The 17930-nt window shown below is 50.1% G+C and overlaps 1 protein-coding gene across 1 annotated transcript; it reads right to left on the reverse strand.

Annotated features, from left to right (window-relative positions):
* Nucleotides 1-6282: 6282 nt before the first annotated feature.
* On the reverse strand, nucleotides 6283-17721 carry CUNH2orf72 (chromosome unknown C2orf72 homolog). The gene is made up of 3 exons (XM_021676914.2): nucleotides 17121-17721; nucleotides 14176-14289; nucleotides 6283-9232 (listed from the first exon to the last, which is right to left on the reverse strand). Exons 1-3 carry the CDS (start codon nucleotides 17719-17721, stop codon nucleotides 9093-9095), a joined length of 855 nt encoding a protein of 284 aa, XP_021532589.2. The 3' UTR covers nucleotides 6283-9092.
* Between the last annotated feature and the right edge of the window lie 209 nt (nucleotides 17722-17930).

The following is a 17930-nucleotide window of genomic DNA, read 5'->3' on the forward strand; positions in this document are numbered from 1 at the left end:
GCAATGGCCAATTTATTTCAAGAGTCAGTACTGACAAAGTCTTGACAAAGAACAGTGGCAAACGGTAGCATTTGTTAAAGCCACTGGCCTTGCACTATCAAGCTAAACTCTTCAACTGGACAGCGATGGCAAGTTCATTTCTATGGCCTTATACCTAACCTAGGGGCACAATTAATGTCTTGTGGTTGCCAGTGAATTAAATGTGCTTGATAACACATTTTGTTTTATGTGTGAATTTTTTTAAAAATTAGAATTATTGGTCGGGTGTGGGGAGGCCGAGGCAGGCGGATCACAGGGTCAGGAGTTTGAGACTAGTCTGGCCAACATAGTGAAACCCCATCTCTACTAAAAATACAAAAAATTAGCCAGGTGTGGTGGCGGGCGCCTGTAATCCCAGCTACTCAGGAGGGTGAGGTAGGAGAATTGTGTGAACTTGGGAGGGGGGAGGTTGCAGTGAGCTGAGATTGCACCATTGCACTCCAGCCTGGGTGACATTGTGAGACTCCAACTCAAAAAAAAAAAAAAAAATAGAATTCTTGAACTGTGGTTGTTTAAAATATACGAAATATAATGATTGAACACTTCTGAAGAGCCCGTGGCTCAGATTGAAGGGCAAGACTCGAGAAGATGTGCATGCAAAATAGGCAGATGATTTTGGGGTATCATTCTCCAGGGGCACTTCCATCAAGCCCTCACGTGAAGACACTTGTGTGCCCGCACCCTAGAGGAGTCACAAACAAGTGCCAGCAGGTAATGAAAATGAGTAAAGCAGGCCCAGCGAAAGAAAATACAAGCTCCATGGGATGGTGAATGGCAACTAATAGTGTCAAGGAGGCACTGGGGGTGGTGGGGACTGTGATAAAGAGGGAGCGCCCCATCTAAAGACAGCAATGCTACTCAGCTCCTGCCAAGAATGCAGGGTGACTGTTGGAAGACTTGGGCTTTTTCTAAGAGAAGCCAGGAATCAGAATTCCATGCACTATCTCCAGAATTTTAAATGTTGGCTACTAATTCGACATGTTTTAAAACAGAGGTGGACAGTGTGCCACCTCTGCTCTTCAAGGAGAAGGCGTTCTGTAAAGAGAGGAAAGTCCTGTCTTCCACTTGGATGTGTATGTCATTGCCACAGCCCCGTGTGAGCCTCGTGTGAACCTGTGAGATGGGCAAAAGGTAAGTAGCTTGGACACAGACACCAGGCTCCTCCCCCTGGGGGGACTCTGTTCTCCCTCCTGGGTGACTGTCCCATGCCTGTGACTTCTCCCTCTCCAGTCCATTCTGCATTCTTTCGCCAGAGCAATCTTTTCGAAACTCAACTCTGATCACTTCTGCTCCTTAAAACCTTCAATCCCCGTCTTGGAGTCTATTTTTATGCTTCTTTCTTCTGTGTTTCTGTCCATAGCCTTCTTCTCACTCCCTGGGCTCCCTGTAAGAGTGAAATGCCATTGGCTGCTATGCACAAGGTGGGGGCTGAGAAAACGTGTCTCCACCACCTGCCCTCTCTCCTGAGCACAGACTCACACACCTCCCGGGCATCTTTGCTTGGCGGATCCACAGACTTCTTCAACTCAGTGACCTCCACGTTGCGCACACCGTTGTTGTCCCACGGTTGTGTGTTTCCTTCCTTGACCTCAGTGTGGGCGAAGGGCATCCATCAGCCACTGCAGCAGAAACCTGAGTCTTCTCTTCCCCAGCAATAGTCAGCACCAGATCTCTCTTTCATCTCTCACACTGACCATCTCTCATCCTCACTCCATTACACAACAGTTGTATCCCCTCTTCTTTCCAGGCTACAACGGCCTCCCACAGCCTTGGCTTCCTGCTTACGGTCCCAGAAGCCTCTGGTCCACTCTTCACAGCCAGCCAGAAGCATGATCAGAACCAACAGGAGCACGGCTTTCTCCTCCAGGATGGTGGGACCGTCTTTGTGTGGCTCGCATGTGGCTCTGGTATGCCACACTCCTGCCATCCTGAACCCCTGAAGGTCCCAGAGTGGCCACGTGGTCATGTACCTTGTGGCTGACCTTTGTACCTGCTCATGCCTCTGCTGTCAAGGCCCTCTCCACCACACTCCAGGCTGACATCACTTGTTTTGAGTCTCAGTCAAGTGGCACCTCCTCCAGGAAGCCTTTCTTGGCCCAGCCCACCAGGTGCTCCCTTAAAGCCTTTACCCCACACACTGGCATCACATCTCCTTGCCCGAGTCCTAACTGGACAAGGAACTACTCAAGAGCAAGACCATATCTTGAGTAGTTCACCTCACTGTCCCCTCGAGTAATTAGCACAGTATTGGACACATAATAGGTGCTCAATAAATGTTTCTTGGATGATCAGTTGAACTGATCAGTTAGTTATTGGCACAGGGCTAGAACTCCGACCTATGGTTCTGAAACCCCTGGCCTGTCCAAGACTCTAAAATGAGCTCTAGTTTTTAGGACATAGTGAAATCACAGAGCGAATTCTCAGGATGTGCTCGGTTTAGAAACAACCTCCCTCCAAAGTTGAGTGATGCAAAACTCGAAGCCCAGTTGAGGTCAGCTGGGGTCTCACCCAGGTATCGGCTGGGCTGGGGGCCTTGTCAGGGTGAAGGAAGGAAACCGTGGCGGTGCCTGGCCCTGGGTTAGGCGCTCTCTTTCCCGGCGAGGCCACCTTGGTTTCCCAGCTGCCCAGTGCGTGTCTCCGCGGCGCCCGCTAGGGGGCGCAATGCCTCCTGGGAGGCGGGCGCTCGGGAGGAAGCCGTGACAGCCCCTGGCCGCCCCGCGCAGCCTGCGGACATTCAAATCCCAGGGTTTTAGACTGGCTGGGTTCTCCCCTCCAGAATCGAGCTCGACTGCCTCTTGAGCTGCACGGAGATAAGGTGGAAAGGGCCGGCCCGTGAAGCCCGGGACGCCGGGAATCAAATCCCTGCTCTGCCCCTTCGCAGCGCAGCGCTGTGGCCGCGGGCGTCCCCGGAGCCCGGCCTCTCCCGCAGAAGGAAAAGGGCTGCTGGGTCCACCTGCCTGGCAGGGCCGCCGGGACGCGCCGCGCCGCGCTCAATACCCACAGATCTTACCGCTACTCAGCACGAGGCTGGCGGCTGTTTCACGTACGACACGCCCGCCACATGTTTTTAGAGTAAAAGCATTTATTCATGGGAGCAGAGATGCGAAACGCAGCCGGGTGACACTGGCCTCCCATGGGTGGGTGCTTGGTCAGAGGGAAACGCCTCACCAAGCCTGGCATTGGTCTGGGTGGACTGAGGCACGAGAGGATTGGTGAAGCTATCAGAGGAACTGGGTTCTCTTCCAAGGATGGTGTCCAGGAAGGCGCATATTTTGGGCAATTGGAAGGCTGCCTGCCCTGCACAAGCCGACTGCTGGAAGCTGCTGTCCTGCCTTGCCCATGGGTCAGGATGACCAGCCAGCTCTGGGTGACAGGGGAGGCAACTGCCGCAGAAATCACAATGAACCCCCAAGACAGGCCTCTCGCCTGTTTCCCGTTTTTTTTTTTTTCTTCTTTTTTTCAGCTGGAGTCTCTCTCTGTTGCCCAGGCTGGAGTGCAGTGGCGTTACCCTGGTTCACTGCAACCTCTGCCTCCCAGGTTCAAGCGATTCTCCTGCCTCAGCCTCCTGAGTAGCTGGGGCTACAGGTGCGCGCCACCAGGCCCCACTAATTTTTGTATTTTCAGTAGGGATGGGGTTGCACCATGTTGGCCAGGATGGTCTCCATCTCCTGACCTCGTGATCTGCCCGCCTCGGCCTCCCAAAGTGCTGGGATTACAGGCTGAGCCACTGCGCCCCGCCTGTTTCCCCTGTTCTTGAGGGGTGCTGTCCAATACAGTAGCCACCAGCCATATGTGCTATTGAGCAGCTGAAATGTGGCTACTGCAACTTTTCAGGAAATGCATTCTTAATTAATGAAAGAGGAAATGCATTCTTAATTAATGAAAATTTAAAAATAGATACTAATTCCGTAACTGTAAAACCTTTGAGTATATCTGAAACAATTTGAGGATGTGAATGTTTACGACTGTACATATAATGAAATCTAAATACAGGTCAAGTTTTTCTGATGAAAATGTAGTATCTGAATTGGGCTGTAAGTGTAAACTTCTCATAGGATTCAAAGACAATTTGCAAAACAGAGTGCAAAATATCTCGATGTGCCGGGCGTGGTGGCTCATACCTGTAATCCTAGCACTTTGGGAGGCTGAGGCGGGCGGATCATGAGGCCAGGAGATCGAGACCAGCTTGGCCAACACGGTGAAACCCCGTCTCTACTAAAAATACAAAAAAATAGCCCGGCATGGTGGTACATGTCTATAGTCCCAGCTACTCAGGAGGCTGAGGCAAGAGAATCACTTGAACCCAGGAGACAGGGGTTGCAGTGAGCTGAGATCGTGCCACTGCACTCCAGCCTGGGCGACAGGAGCGGGACGCCATCTCAAAAAAAAAAAGTCTTGGTAATTTACAGTTGAAATAATATTTTAGATATATTGAGCTAAATGAAATGTATTATTAAAATTAATTTTATCTGCCTATGTGCTTGTGTTAGATTCCTCTTAGACAGGGCTGGCTTAGACCCTCTCCTGGGCCTTCATCCCTCTAACCTCCCATTCTGGCCTGGCCCTTTGGCCTCGCTTCAAGGTCTTGTCTGCTCTTTGGAGCTGCCTGCCATGTGCTGGGTCAGACCAGAGCCGGGGGCAGAGGCTAAAGGTGAGACCCACTCCTGTCCAGGAGCAAGGGGCTGGGGGCGGGGGCTCCCCTGGCAGCAGAGTTCTGGAACCAGTGATATACCTGGCACAGTGGTGGTTAGGATGAGCTTAGGCTGGGCTTGGAGCAATTATTCAAGATAACACCCTGCTGTGAGATATTGTTAACTGGTGAGGAAGAGGAGGAACTCAGGGCTACAAGACAGAGACTAAGTTTCTGCAACCGGGACTTCAAAGTAGGCATGGTCACGGGACTTAACGAGGCACTTAATTACTCTAAGTGCATACTAGGACAGCAACAAGCTTTTCTTGATGGTGTGTGAATTTCACTGGTCAAGGAGCAGGCAGTCTTCGGCCTGCATTTGTGGCAGGAGCCCCAGCTGGGGCTGGGGAGCCCAGGGAGGACACCAGAGAGGTTTCTCACCCTTGCCAAAGCCACCAGCCCCACAGTGGCCTCAGCGCCCAGCCCTGCTTTGGATCTGAGCTACCCCACATCCCCTACTACGGTGCAAACCATGGCATGGCCCAGTAGGGCCGTCTCTGCCTCCAGTCCCAATCAGGCTGCCCCAAATATAAGGGACCCAGAGGGCTCTGGCTCAGGCCAAAGGCGTCTGAAGGGTCCATGAGGGATCCTGGCTCTCTACCCTGCCCTGTACCCCATTTCTGCCTGAGCTCCAGGATTACACAGTGGCAGGCTGCCCAGGCCAAGTTCCACGTCTGTCCCAATCCTTGATCCACTAACACACGAAACTAGCTCAGAAGCGGTTATGCAGCCCTTGGATAGAAACAGTCAGCTTCCTCCACTCACCCACTGGGCTGGCTGTGTTTGCCATACAAACAGGACAAAGTCCAGGCCTCCTGATCCCAGGGAGTAAAGCCTGCAGCTTCACTCTGCTACACTTTAAAGTACAGGCTGCTTTCAAGTTAACTCGGCAGTCGTTCGTCTTCTCCAGCAAGGCCGAATCCACGGTTCTCTGCCAGGGTGAGGGGCGCTCATTCAGATCAAAGGTTTGGGGCCTCAGCTCCTGGCCCCTTTGCAGACTTGTCTTAAGTTTTTGATTTGACAACCAAGGGACTCTTGTGCACTAAGTTTTGGAGACAAACACTTTGAGAGGAGAAAAAATGTGACCTAAATAGTACAAAGCATTCTCTGAGACTCAGTTGAGGTTGTTCTAGCTCTGGTTAAACATGCACGTGTGTGCTCACACGCTCACACACACACCATTGTATATTAAGCTGAATGCTATCTTTTTAAAAATCCAGCCAGGTACAGTGGCTCACGTCTGTCATCTCAGCGCTTTGGGAGGCTGAGGTGGGAGGATCACTTGAACCCAGGAGTTTGAAACCAGCCTGGGAAATGTACTGAGACCCTGTCTCTATAAAAATTTAAAAACCCTTTTTAAAATATATACTTAAGCTTTCCAGCTACATGTTTTCCAATCCCAGCTGGTAGGGCAGGGGAGATGTCACTCAGGGCAGAGGCTGGGAGACTTTCAGGCCACAGACTTCCATTTGCTAAGTGTCCCTACTCTCAAGGGCCCCGGCAAGGAGCCCTTTGCGAGAATAAAGAAGATCCATTCTGTTTGCAATAAGATATCAGTGAGGTACTTCTTGGTTTTATTAGACATGGGAATTACCAATTCAAGTCAGAAGCGGCACAACCACTGCCATATTAGAAAGATTGGTACCCGAGAGCCCAGACTGTCACCCGGCTGGAAGCCTCTCACCGATGGCTCCCAGGGCCCACTGACCTAATCCAGGGCCTCCTCCTTCACACACCACCCCCACCCCAACCTTTATACCTTCTTAAAGTCCCTCAAGGAAGGGACCCACCGTCAAGATCGTCCTTTCTGGCACCTAACTCTTCTGTCTGCTAGAAGACAGCAATGAGACTGTCCCTACAACGATGGTGCTTGTGGTGGCCACATCTCGCGGAAGCTGAGATGGATCTCAGCCCTGTATTGTCACTTGGGAGGCAGAACCCAAATCTTAGTAAACAAAGACTTTCTCTCTTGAACCATTCACAGGAATACTGAAGGTAATGAAAAAAATTATGTGTAAACCATCCTTTGGGGCAGAGGCTACAAACTCACATGCCCGCCTGGACCAGCACCGGGCAGGTGTCTTTCATGAGTGAAGGGCAGTGGGGGATGGGAAGGGCAGGGGAGGGGGTAAAGGTGTTGGGGTGAGCTGCAGCAGACTTGGGGGTATTTTTATATGCAATGTCCCAGGTTTTTTTTTTTTGAGACAGAACTTCGCTCTTTTGTTGCCCAGGCTGGAGTGCAATGGCACGATCTCAGCTCACTGCAACCTCTGCCTCCCAGGTTCAAGCAATTCTCCTCCTTCAGCCTCCCAAGTAGCTGGGATTACAGGTGTGTGCCACTGCACCCGGCTAATTTTTGTATTTTTTTTTTTTAATAGAGACGGAGTTTAGCCTTGTCAGCCAGGCTGGTCTTGAACTCCTGACCTCAGGTGATCCGCCTGCCTTGGCCTCCCAAAGTGCTGGGATTATAGGCATGAGCCACCTCGCCCTGCCTATGTCCCAAGTTTTAAATATTGGCAACAAATACGAAAAGTTTTGAAGTCTTATAACTTCTGCCCTAGACAAATTCCAAACTTTAAACAAGCTCCCTCTCCCACCAAATAAGAAAACTTTAACCGGAGGATTACAAAGAAATTAATAAAGAAATAGAAAATTATAGCAGCTTCAAAAATACCAATCTCCCTGTTTTAAAACAAAATCAATAAAATCAGTGAATCACAATTCATTGAGCTCATTCTTGACTCTAAGGAAGCAGCTGGGTGGGTCCGAGGGCAGGCAGCCCGCAGGACTAAAATGAGGCCTGCCGCCAAAAACCCCAAATAAGATGCTGTCCTGCTCATCCTCACACCATCCTCATCAGGCAGGGAAGGAATAGGGTTAAATTCCTTATTATGGAGAATCGATTGAGGCACAGAGCAGGGAGGGCCCCTCCTTAATATCATAGAGCCCCCAGTCAAAACAGGTTTCCCATTGCACCATTTGGCACCATTTTGGAGAGAGCTGAAATGACGCATCAAAGTTAGGCAGCACCTTTCAGGGCACTGAGCAAATGGTAGGCACAGCTGTGTGTCCGCTAAGTAAACTGTGCAGCATGAGTGAAGGGAGCTGTTCCCTCAGCTAGCGCCTCCCCTCCAGGGAAATCCAGGAGCCGCCTTTGCCAGTTCGAAGACTCTGGAATTCTCCAAGGGCAGGCAAAAAAGACGAGGGAGGTGATGGTGAGTTCCCTCTGTGAGTAAACACACGGCTTCCCAGGCTCTAAGGGAACATCATGGATTGCGTCAGACTCACAGACACAGAGGAAGGGATTCTAGAACCTCTGGGCCGTGTTTGCATTGAACTTGGGCTAGGACCTGAGAGCTAGAGCGAGTCCTATACCCAAGAGTCCGAGCCCCTAGCTTTCCTTCTGTTCGGTACCTGTAGGAATTCCCTAAGCATCCTTATGCCCAAAGGACTTGGCACAGAGAGTCAATGTCAACATGGGAAGAAACAGGCTCTTTCTTCTCACAGGCATGCGTAGCTATTTCTGTCCTGGGCCTGCAGCACGCAGACTGCCTTGGCCTCGGCCGGACAAGCCCCCAAAACAACAGTGTAGTCTTCATTCTGGCTTGCTCTGGGAGCCAAGGTCCGGGGAAGCCTGACCCTCTCTGCTCTGGGGAGCTCTGACAGAGAGAAGGGATTGGCTCAGCCAGAATATCTCAAAGGTTCTACGATTGGCATTGAATGGACCAATTAATTCTTTGCTATTGGAGACTGTTCTGCACATTATGAGATGCCCACTAGATGCCAGGGGTGCCCCCACAGTCATTGTGACCCCCTCAACACTTACACATTTCCAATGCTGCCTGGAGGGACAACCTGTCCCTGGTTGAAAGCCACTGGGCTGGTGGCCCCCTCATGCATTGTGAAACAGAAGCCCCTGAGATTGAGTGACACGTGCAAGGTCACACCTCAGCTCTGATGACTTCTGCTCCAAAGTTCTTCCCAGCTGCACTCTCAATGATGGGTGCCCATGCATGTGCCCGGAACACTGCGAACGCCCCGTGGGATGCCACAGCACTGCAGAGCCTCAAAGCAGAGAGCCATCTGTCCCAGTGGCTCAGAAAAACTGAGCCAGAGAGACAAAATCACCTCCCTGTGATCAGACTCAGCAAATGCTAGGTAGGAAGTAGGTTTCCAGGGAGACACTGTTTTAGGTCCTGCTTGTCTTAGTGAGCCCCACTGTCTAGCTGGTAACTGTAAGTGTGGCTGGCAGGCCTCCAGCAGGCGGGGGCTTCTGAGTCCCCATGGAGACCTGGGGGCCAGTGAGAAGGAGCCAGGCCCCAGTCTGTACGTTAGAGCCAGGGACAGCGCAAGGGGCCGGCCTTCATCTCAAGTCTCCGCTGGGCTCAGCAGGAGTGTGGACGATTCCATCACAGGCTTTTGACCCCCTTCCGAGGTCCTCACAGTCTCCATTGGGAAATATGGCTGTTAGTGCCAGCTGCTCCTCAGATTCCTGGACGTTATCTGGAATAAGAGGAGAAGAAATCACTGAATCAGAAGAGAAAGGTTATGAGTGAGTTTTCTAGGAAGGAAAAAGAGAAAGTTGGCCCCAGTAAATATCGACTTGAAAAAAAAACCAAAAACAAAATACACATCAAAAACCTTACCAATGTACATATCCTTTGACCCACAGATTTCACTTCTAGGATTTTATCCGAAGAAAATAATTAGGAATAATTAGCGGAACTGCTGGAGCTATCTTGCTAGCAGCCTAGGGATGAAACTAACACTGAAGAAGGCCCAACAGAGGGAGCAAGCCTGAGTGCTTGGTGGAGTCCCTGAGCCCCTGAATCAACCAACTCTGAAGCCGACTCCACCTCTGGACTGTCTTTTCGGTGAGATAACAATTTCTCTTACTGCTTGTGCTGGTGTGAGTCATGGTATCTTTACTTGCAGTTGAAAGTGTCCTGATTCAATGTCCAACAGTGGGACTGGCTGAGTAAACTATGGGTCACACATGTAATGAAATTCAGGCATTAAAGATGATATATAAAAATTACATACACACACGCACGCACACACATACACAGAGTAGAAGTAAAATTGGGGAAATTTGAATTAAGATCTGTGGGTTGCATCAATGTCAATATCCTGTTTGTGTTTTACAAAATGTTACCATTGGGGAAAACTGCGCAAAGCGTACACAGGAGCTCTCTGTATGATCTCCTTTTTTGTGTTTTGAGACAGGGTCTCACTATGTCACTCAGGCTGGTCTCGAACTCCTGAGCTCAAGCTATCCTCCTGCCTCGGCCTCCCAAAGTGCTGGGATTTCTGTATGATTTCTTACCACTGCATGTTACTCTAGAATTATCTCAAAAAAGAAAAAATGTTGTTAACATATAATTATTGCTGTGGAAGGCAGTCAGAGTATGTTATTGATGAAGAGAGCGGATTCCAGAACAGTAAGTAGAGTCATGTGCAACATAACAACATTTCGGTCATTTAGAAACCTTAATAAGAGAGTGGTTCCATAAGATTGAGACACAGCTAAAAAATTCCTATTACCTAGTAACTCTGTCCGGATGTTGCAGTGCAATGCATGACTCGCATGTTTGTGGCAATGCTGGTGGAAACAAACCTGCCCGCTGCCAGTCGTACGAAAGTCTGGTACACATAATTATATACAGCAGACGATATTTGATACTAATAAGAATGACTGTGTTATATTTTTATGAGATGGAGTCTCGCTGTGTTGCCCAGGCTAGAGTACCTCGGCACAATCTTGGCTCACTGCAACCTCTGCCTCCCAAGTTCAAGCGATTCTCCTGCCTCAGCCTCCAGAGTAGCTGAGATTACAGGCGTGTCCACCACGCCTGGCTCATTTTTGTATTTTTAGTAGAGATGGGTTTTCACCATGTTCACCAGGCTGGTCTCGAAGTCCTGACTTGAGGTGATCCGCCAGCCTCGGCCTACTATATGTTTTAACATTTTTTAGAGTGTACTCCCTCTACTTACATATGTATACACACATATATGCATCTACACACACACACACACACACAAACACACATATATAAAGTGTGTGTGTGTGTGTGTGTATATATATATATAAAGTTAATATAAAACAGCCACAGGCAGGTCCTTAAAGAGGTGTCCAGAAGAAGGCATTGTTTATCATAGGAGGTGACAACTCCATGTGTGTTATCGTCCCTGAAGACCTTCCAGTGGGACGAGAGGTGGAGGCAGAAGACAGTGATATTGATGACTTTGGGTAGCTGTAGGTTAAGGTGAATGCTTATATCTTAGTTTTTAGCGAAAAATTAAAAAAAAAGATTATAGAATAAGGATATAAAGAAAGAAAATATTTTTGTACATCTCTACAATGTTTTGTGTTTTAAGCCAAGTGTCATTCCAAAAGAGTTAAAAAGTTTTTAAAAATTTTAAAAGCTTATTTTTTTTTTTTGAGACAGAGTCTCACTATGTTGTGCCGGCTGCAGTGCAATGGCAGGATTGCAGATCACTGCAGCCTTGAACTCTCGGGCCCAAGCGATCCTCCTGCCTCGGCCTCCGGAGTAGCTTGGACTACAGGCATGCACCATCACGCCCGTCTAAAAAATCAAAAGGTTCATAAAGTAAAAAAATTACAGTAAGCAAAGGCTGATTTATTAATGAAGAAAGAAATATTTGAAATAAAGGTAGTGTAGCCTAAGCGCACTGTGTTTATGAAGTCTAGAGTAGTGAGTACTCACTCACTGTCTCAGCCAGAGCCCCTTCCAGCCTTGCAAGCTTCGTTCATGGTAAGTGCCCTATGCAGATGTACCATTTTTAACCATTTATAACGTATATTTTACTGCACCTCTACTATGTTTAGATATATTGAGACAGTCAGCTACTTACCATTGTGTTACAGTTGCCCATAATATTCAGTACAGTAACCTGCTGTACAGGTTTGTAAGCCTAGGAGCAACAGGCTAAGCCATATCGCCTGGGGTGTAGTAGGTTATACCATCCAGGTCTGTGTAAGTGCACCCTATCACGTTCACACAACAAAATCACCTACAGATGTCTTTTTCAGACTGCGTCCCTGTCATTAAGCAACTCATGATTATATAAATGCATGTAATTATGATATCCTGTATTTATTACTTATGCTATCAATGTGCGTATTTTGCATTTTAATACATTCACTTCTACATGAGATTTGTATGTACCATAGAGAGAGAAATTATCCAAGATTTATGTAAAATGGTTAATGATTCTGTTGCTTTATTTTTATCCTTTAGTTTTCAAGTATATCCAAACTAATGGCAGAGAGGTTGAAGTTAGCATTTTTGCAATTAAACATTTTAAATATCTGCTGCATTTTGAAGATGATATAGAAGTGAGTTTATTAAATTTTAAATAGCACAAGGAGAGATGGGTACACAGAACGGTGCACCCCAAAATATGACCGTACTTATCTCTGAATGATGCAATTAACTGAATGATGTTTCACATTTGTTTTCCTTTTTTTTTTTTTTGTATTTTTTTGAGCTTTCAAACATGAAAGGCAGAATTCTAAGGTAGCCCCCAAGATTCTGGCCCCTTATAAAGCCCTTCCTTGAGTCTGGATGGGCTCTGTGACTGTGACAGCTTAGTCACCTGGGGAGTAGGGTGCCTCTCTGACAAAGGCAATGGCTAGTGACTCCCTCGATCTCCTTAGGTTATGTGGACTCTCTCCTAGCAGACTGGAGCGGGGCTCTCCTGCTGGTTGAAGGAGGATCTCTTGTGAGAGGGCTGTGAGAGCAACAGACAGTGGGAGCCTCTTGAACCTGAGAACAGCCCCAGCCGACAGTCAGCAAGAAGTCAGGGACCTAATCAATGCCTTCGAAGCTGCTAAGCTTCCGATCATTTCTTTCTTTTTTTTTTTTTTTGAGAGAGTCTTGCTCTGTCTCCCAGGCTGCAGTGCAATGGTGCAATCTTAGCTCACTGCAACCTTTTCCCCAGTTCAAGTGATTCTCCTGCCTCAGCCTCCCAAGCAGATGGAATTACAGGTGCCTGCCCCTGCGCCCAGCTAATTTTTGTATTTTTTAGTAGAGCTGGATTTTTGCCATATTGGCCAGGCTGGTCTTGAATTCCTGACCTCAGGTGATCCACCTGCCTCAGCCTCCCAAAGTGCTGGGATTACAGACGTGAGCCACCACACCTGGGCACTTGCAATCATGTCTTATGCAGCAATGAAGACTGATACATCAACTAATGGTTTTCTTTCTTAACTAGAAGACACGATTCAAGTTTATTTTGAACCACCGTCCACTGTTTCTGTAACAAGGCTATAATTCTCAGTGCGCTTTGGGATGGGGACATGTCCATTCGGCAGCTACACCCTGCTCCTGAGTACCGTAGCCACCCCCATCCATGGGGTCACTAACTACAGTTTCAGTTACCTGCGGTACAGTAAAATAAGATATTTTCAGAGAGAGAGCGAGAGAGAGAGAGAGAGACCGCATTCACCTGACTTTTATTATATATTATTAAATGTCTTAACTGTGCCTAGTTTAGAAATTAAACTTTATCATAGGTATGTATGTAGAGGAAAAAACACAGTGTATACACAGGGCTTGGTGCTACCCATGGTTTTGGGGATCCATGCGTGTCTTAAAGCATCTCATGTGGATAAGGGGGGATCAGTGCGCTTCCTATCACCCTGAGGGTGTCTTCCCCTTCTCCCTAGCTTCCATTTAGCGGCCTGATGATTCCACCTAGAAGTGGCTCCCAGGTGAGTTCTCCCAGGTGAGTTCTCCCAGGTGGCCTGTTATCCCTCCTGGGACAATGCAGCCTCCCCTAGCTGGGCTCTGCCGAAGGTGTCTCCCTCTCCTAGGGTCCACTCTCTACACACACCCCAGTCTCTCTGCTCAAAAATTGCTCGTGGCACACTACTCCTGAAGGGTGCACATCTGGGACCCTGATTTGGTCCAAACACTTCCCTTCAGCCTTGGCCCTCACTGGTTTCCTTCTGCACCTCACTCCCGGGCCTCTCGATGGTGGTCCCTTTTCTGAGCATGACATCATCCTGTCACTCCTTAGCTCAATGCTCCTTTTCCAAACCTTCCATTTCTGTCTATGAAAATCCCTCCATCCCCAGCTCAAATGTCACTTGCTCCAGGATATTCCCTGGATCCTCAGGGAAGACTCACCGTGTTTGGTCCCATGCACCCCACCATGCACCTGGCGAAACCTTTGTTACAGCCCTCCCCATGACCCCTTCATTAGGTGGAACCTCCTGGGGAAAGAGCCCAGCCTGACTGAGCCCATGTGCCCACTGCCTGGCATATGGGCACCTCACATTGCTCACCCCCACAACTGGCACATGGCAAGCGCTCCATAGACATTGGTCCACTCTGTCCATAAGGTCCCAAGTTCTTGTGACCACTCCCATAATTCCACGCACCTGGTCCTCAGGGTGCAGGAGGTCGGGGAGCACTCACCCTGAGCTGGGCTTCTGCAGGCAGTGGCACCCTGGTCCTTCCTCCGGCTCCAGGGACCCCAGGAAAAGCAGGCCAGCAGTCCTGGGAGGCCTGGCCTCTCCCAGGCTCCTTCTACTAGAAAGAACACAAAACCCGAGTCAGAGGGTCACATGGTTCCCACTTCACGAGACTGAGAGATTTTGTTTAGCAAACTGAGAGCCTCAACTGTCAACTGCCCTGTTTCAACTGTCTGATTAAAAACACAAAGATTCTGATTTGCAAAAGTGGGTGAGTTTTTGTACTTTAAAAAAGAACTGAAAAAATGATTGCTTTACTTTATCTCTGTTATCTCATTTAATTCTCACAAAAACCCTGTGATGTAGGTACCAGGTTGGGGAAACTAAAGCAATGAAAATGACATGAAATTAATTAAGATTACATAGCACCAAAGAAAATACTCAAAGAGCTGCAAATTCCCTCTGATTTTAGTTCAAACTATTTCTTGGCAGGAATAGATACATTTTTCACAATCCATAAAGTCAACAGGAACTAGATTATTTATTTTATTTTTTAATTTTTTAAAAAGACTTCAGACAGCCAAAACAAGGAAAATCCTTGTTCATAATCTTTATTCAGGACCTATTTACTCTTAACTTGTACCCAAATGTAAAGAGACTGTATCCTTAGTTTTTCAACCCAAAGGCAGCCGGATTAGGTACCACAAACTGGATAAAAGGGCACTGCCAAAAGGCAAGCAACCTAGAATAAGAATTATCATCAGACAGTGAGGAAAGGCATTGGAAAACTTAAAAAGCAAAACAACAAAAACAACAAAACAAATGCCACCACTAGTGGTGACATGAATCCATTTGGTGTGAGGATAATAGTGCTGCCTACTGCAAAAAAATCAGTGGGCTGTAAGTTATAATTATACTCATGACCTTTAGTCGTTTGTGAGCAGTTTAATTTTGTGCAGTCTGTTTTTTGTAAAAGTAGGAAAGAGCTTAACATTGTAGAGAATAATTCCCTTGCAAAGTGTTAAAATCGCAAAAGTGTTAGTGTTTGTTTAAAAAGAAGCAAGGAATCATTCACTCTTTCTGTATGCCAGTCAGGGTATCAGGAAATAGGACTGCCATGGTGTTTAAACCCACAAAGGAACAAAATCATGTTCACAAGGGAACCAAATCATGTGGTAAGAGCTCAGAAAGCAAAGGGATAAAGGGTTCTGGAATTTCGCCAGTGAACTTGCAAATGGGAGCAGGGAAGGTCAAGGAAGTCTTCCTGGAGGAGGAAGTCCAGTTCTGAATGGACAAATGGGGTTGGCCAGGTGAGAAGAAGGGAGGAGAAAGGCTCTTTAGGCTAAGGCAACAGCAAGGTGTCTACAAAAAGCTTAGGAGGGACCAGGTGTAAGTAGTTCACGCCTGTAATCCCAGTACTTTGGGAGTCAAAGTGGGTGGATCACTTGAGGTCAGGAGTTCGAGACTGGCCTGGTCAACATGGCGAAACCTCATCTCTACTGAAAACACAAAAATTGACCAGGCATGGTGGCAGGCGCCTGTAGTCCCAGCTACTTGGAAGGCTGAGATGGGATAATCGCTTAAACTCAGGAGGTGGAGGTTGCAGTGAGCCGAGATGAAGCTACTGCCACTTACAGGAGACAAAGCCAGACTCTGTCTCAAAAAAAAAAAAAAAAGACTCACTAGGGTATAGAAAATGTATGTGAATTCCCTTCTTTTCCCTAGGAGGCCAGGTCAGCAAAGGGGTTGAAATAACAATCACAACAATCAGAACAATCCCTAAATAAAGGGATTTCGCCCTGAGGGAGAAGGGTTAGGGCAGGCACACTCCCCCAGGCAGGCCGGGGTGGCAGGTGAATGTGACATTGGTAGCTTCACAGGTACCAGGTCTCCTTGCTGGGACCCCCCCCCCGCGGGCGCCCCACCAACGCCAATACCCCAGGAGACACAACACAGCCACTCTCTTCATTATCTACTTAAGAGGAAGGGGCTGGAGGGCTTGAAGAGCTGCCGAGCTGGGCAGGGAGAGGGCAGAGAGAAAGCTGGGAGCTGGAGAGTGCCAATATCTCCCGGGTTTGCCAGAAGCAGCTACTCTTAATGTGCCTATTTTCATCCTCGAACACTGGAGAGTTCCCGTAAAGCCTTGCGTTCCAGGAGGAAGGAGATCCTGACCCTTTTGCTGAGAGCAGCAGTCACGGGGGCTGGGAAAAGACCCTTAAACCCCGTCCACATTTTAGGAGAATGTGGAGGGCAAAGGTGGCCTCAGCAGATCTGGGCGAGGCAGAAAGACACAGCAGTTGGGTGCACAGCCTTGGTGGGTGGCCAGGAATCACTGGAAAATACTGTGCTCTCAGTCCCTGTCACCTCCCCCACACTCCAAGTCCTGAGCACCCATTCCTTGCCTTCTTCCTATAACCAGGCAGGGCTCCCAGGGCGAGTCTCCACCGCGCTGGAGATGCCCCTCCGCCCCTCCGAAAGCTCCCGACGCATCTCTTACTGCGCAGCGCCCTAGAATTTAGCTCCTGGCACCGCCAATAATCTCCTTAGTCCCCATCCACCCCCTTGAAACTTTCTCATCCCAACGCTTTCCTATTTCCTTCCCCACCCCTCTCATCTCTCCCCACCACCCGCCCCCCAACTCGTAGATCTCTGTCCTGTCCGATTCATCCCTTCGTTCTACCCGCTCCCGCTGCCTCCTGCTCGGCCCCTCAACTTTCCCAAGCCCCATAGGCATCTCCCGTGCACTCTGGACCCTCCCAGGACAGACTCGACCTCCTGCCCAGGGCCCGCTCTCCGCTAGCTGGGAGGCCTGGCTCTAGGAACCTCCCTGCTCTGAGCCTCAGTTTACCTCTGTGCTCAATGAGGAGGGCCGCCCTAAAGGGGTCCAAATTGGGGGACGTGCCCAAGCCACCGCCCGCCCGCGCCCTGCCGAGCCCCGCACAGCCTCACCTGGTCGCCCGGCTCCAGCGGCTTGCAGGGCCCGGCAGGCGGCCGCCTGGACGGCCAGACAGGAGGCCGGGCGTCCGGGGCAGTAGGCGGCCGCCTGCACCGGGCCCCCCGCCTGGCGGCCGAACACTGCGCGCAGCAGCGCCTCCAGCAGTCGCAGCCCCAGCGCCACCGCGTCCTCGGGCCCGGCCTCGGCCACCAGCACCCCCACCAGCGCCGCCCCGGCCCGCCTCCGGCCGCGCACGTCCCGCAGCATCTCCCGCAGGCGGCGCCGCGGCTCCCGGGCGGCCAGCGACGATGCGCGGCAAAGCACGAAGACCAGCGGCGAGCGGATGGCGCGCGCCCCCGCCGCCCTCTGCGCCCCGCGCGCCCCCACTGGTCCCGCGCCCTCCGCCGCGGCGCCGCTCGGCTTGCCCGCGCCTGGCTCGGGTGGGAACACGGCCCGGGCGAAGTCCAGCAGCAGAGCACGGCTCTGCTCGCGCTCCCACAGCTCGCCCACCAGCAGCACCTGCCCGCGGCCCCCAGCCGCCTCCACCAGCGCCTGGAAGGGAGGCTCCGCCGGGCGCGTGGGCCGGGCCGCCAGCGCTTCCAGCTCGCGCTCCATGCTGGCAGCCACCCGCCCTCTGCGGCCGCTTCCGCGGCCCGGACGCACCCGCTTCCCTCCTCTCCGGGCGGCGGCGGCCCGGCCCGCAGGACACGCCTCCGAGGGCCGAGTCCGGCCAGACCCCCGGGCGGGGGCTTTGTGTGCACGCTCCCCTGGGCGAACCCCGTACCTCGGGCTCGGGTGGGAGAAGGGGGCTTTCTCCCCAGCCC

Source organism: Aotus nancymaae, unplaced genomic scaffold (genome assembly GCF_030222135.1).
Source record: "Aotus nancymaae isolate 86718 unplaced genomic scaffold, 86718_ANA_hifiasm-v0.15.2.pri h1tg000008l, whole genome shotgun sequence".
NCBI classification, from domain to species: domain Eukaryota; kingdom Metazoa; phylum Chordata; class Mammalia; order Primates; family Aotidae; genus Aotus; species Aotus nancymaae.

What these genes read in the sequence shown, in the direction of transcription:
- CUNH2orf72 (XM_021676914.2), bottom strand. Translation starts at nt 17,721, where the DNA reads ATGGAGCGCGAGCTGGAAGCGCTGGCGGCCCGGCCCACGCGCCCGGCG. An exon ending in CGCTGGAGCCGGGCGACCAG is followed by an intron (nt 14,290 to 17,120) that starts GTGAGGCTGTGC and finishes TGTTCTTTCTAG; the next exon opens with TAGAAGGAGCCTGGGAGAGG. An exon ending in CTGCAGAAGCCCAGCTCAGG is followed by an intron (nt 9,233 to 14,175) that starts GTGAGTGCTCCC and finishes CTCTTATTCCAG; the next exon opens with ATAACGTCCAGGAATCTGAG.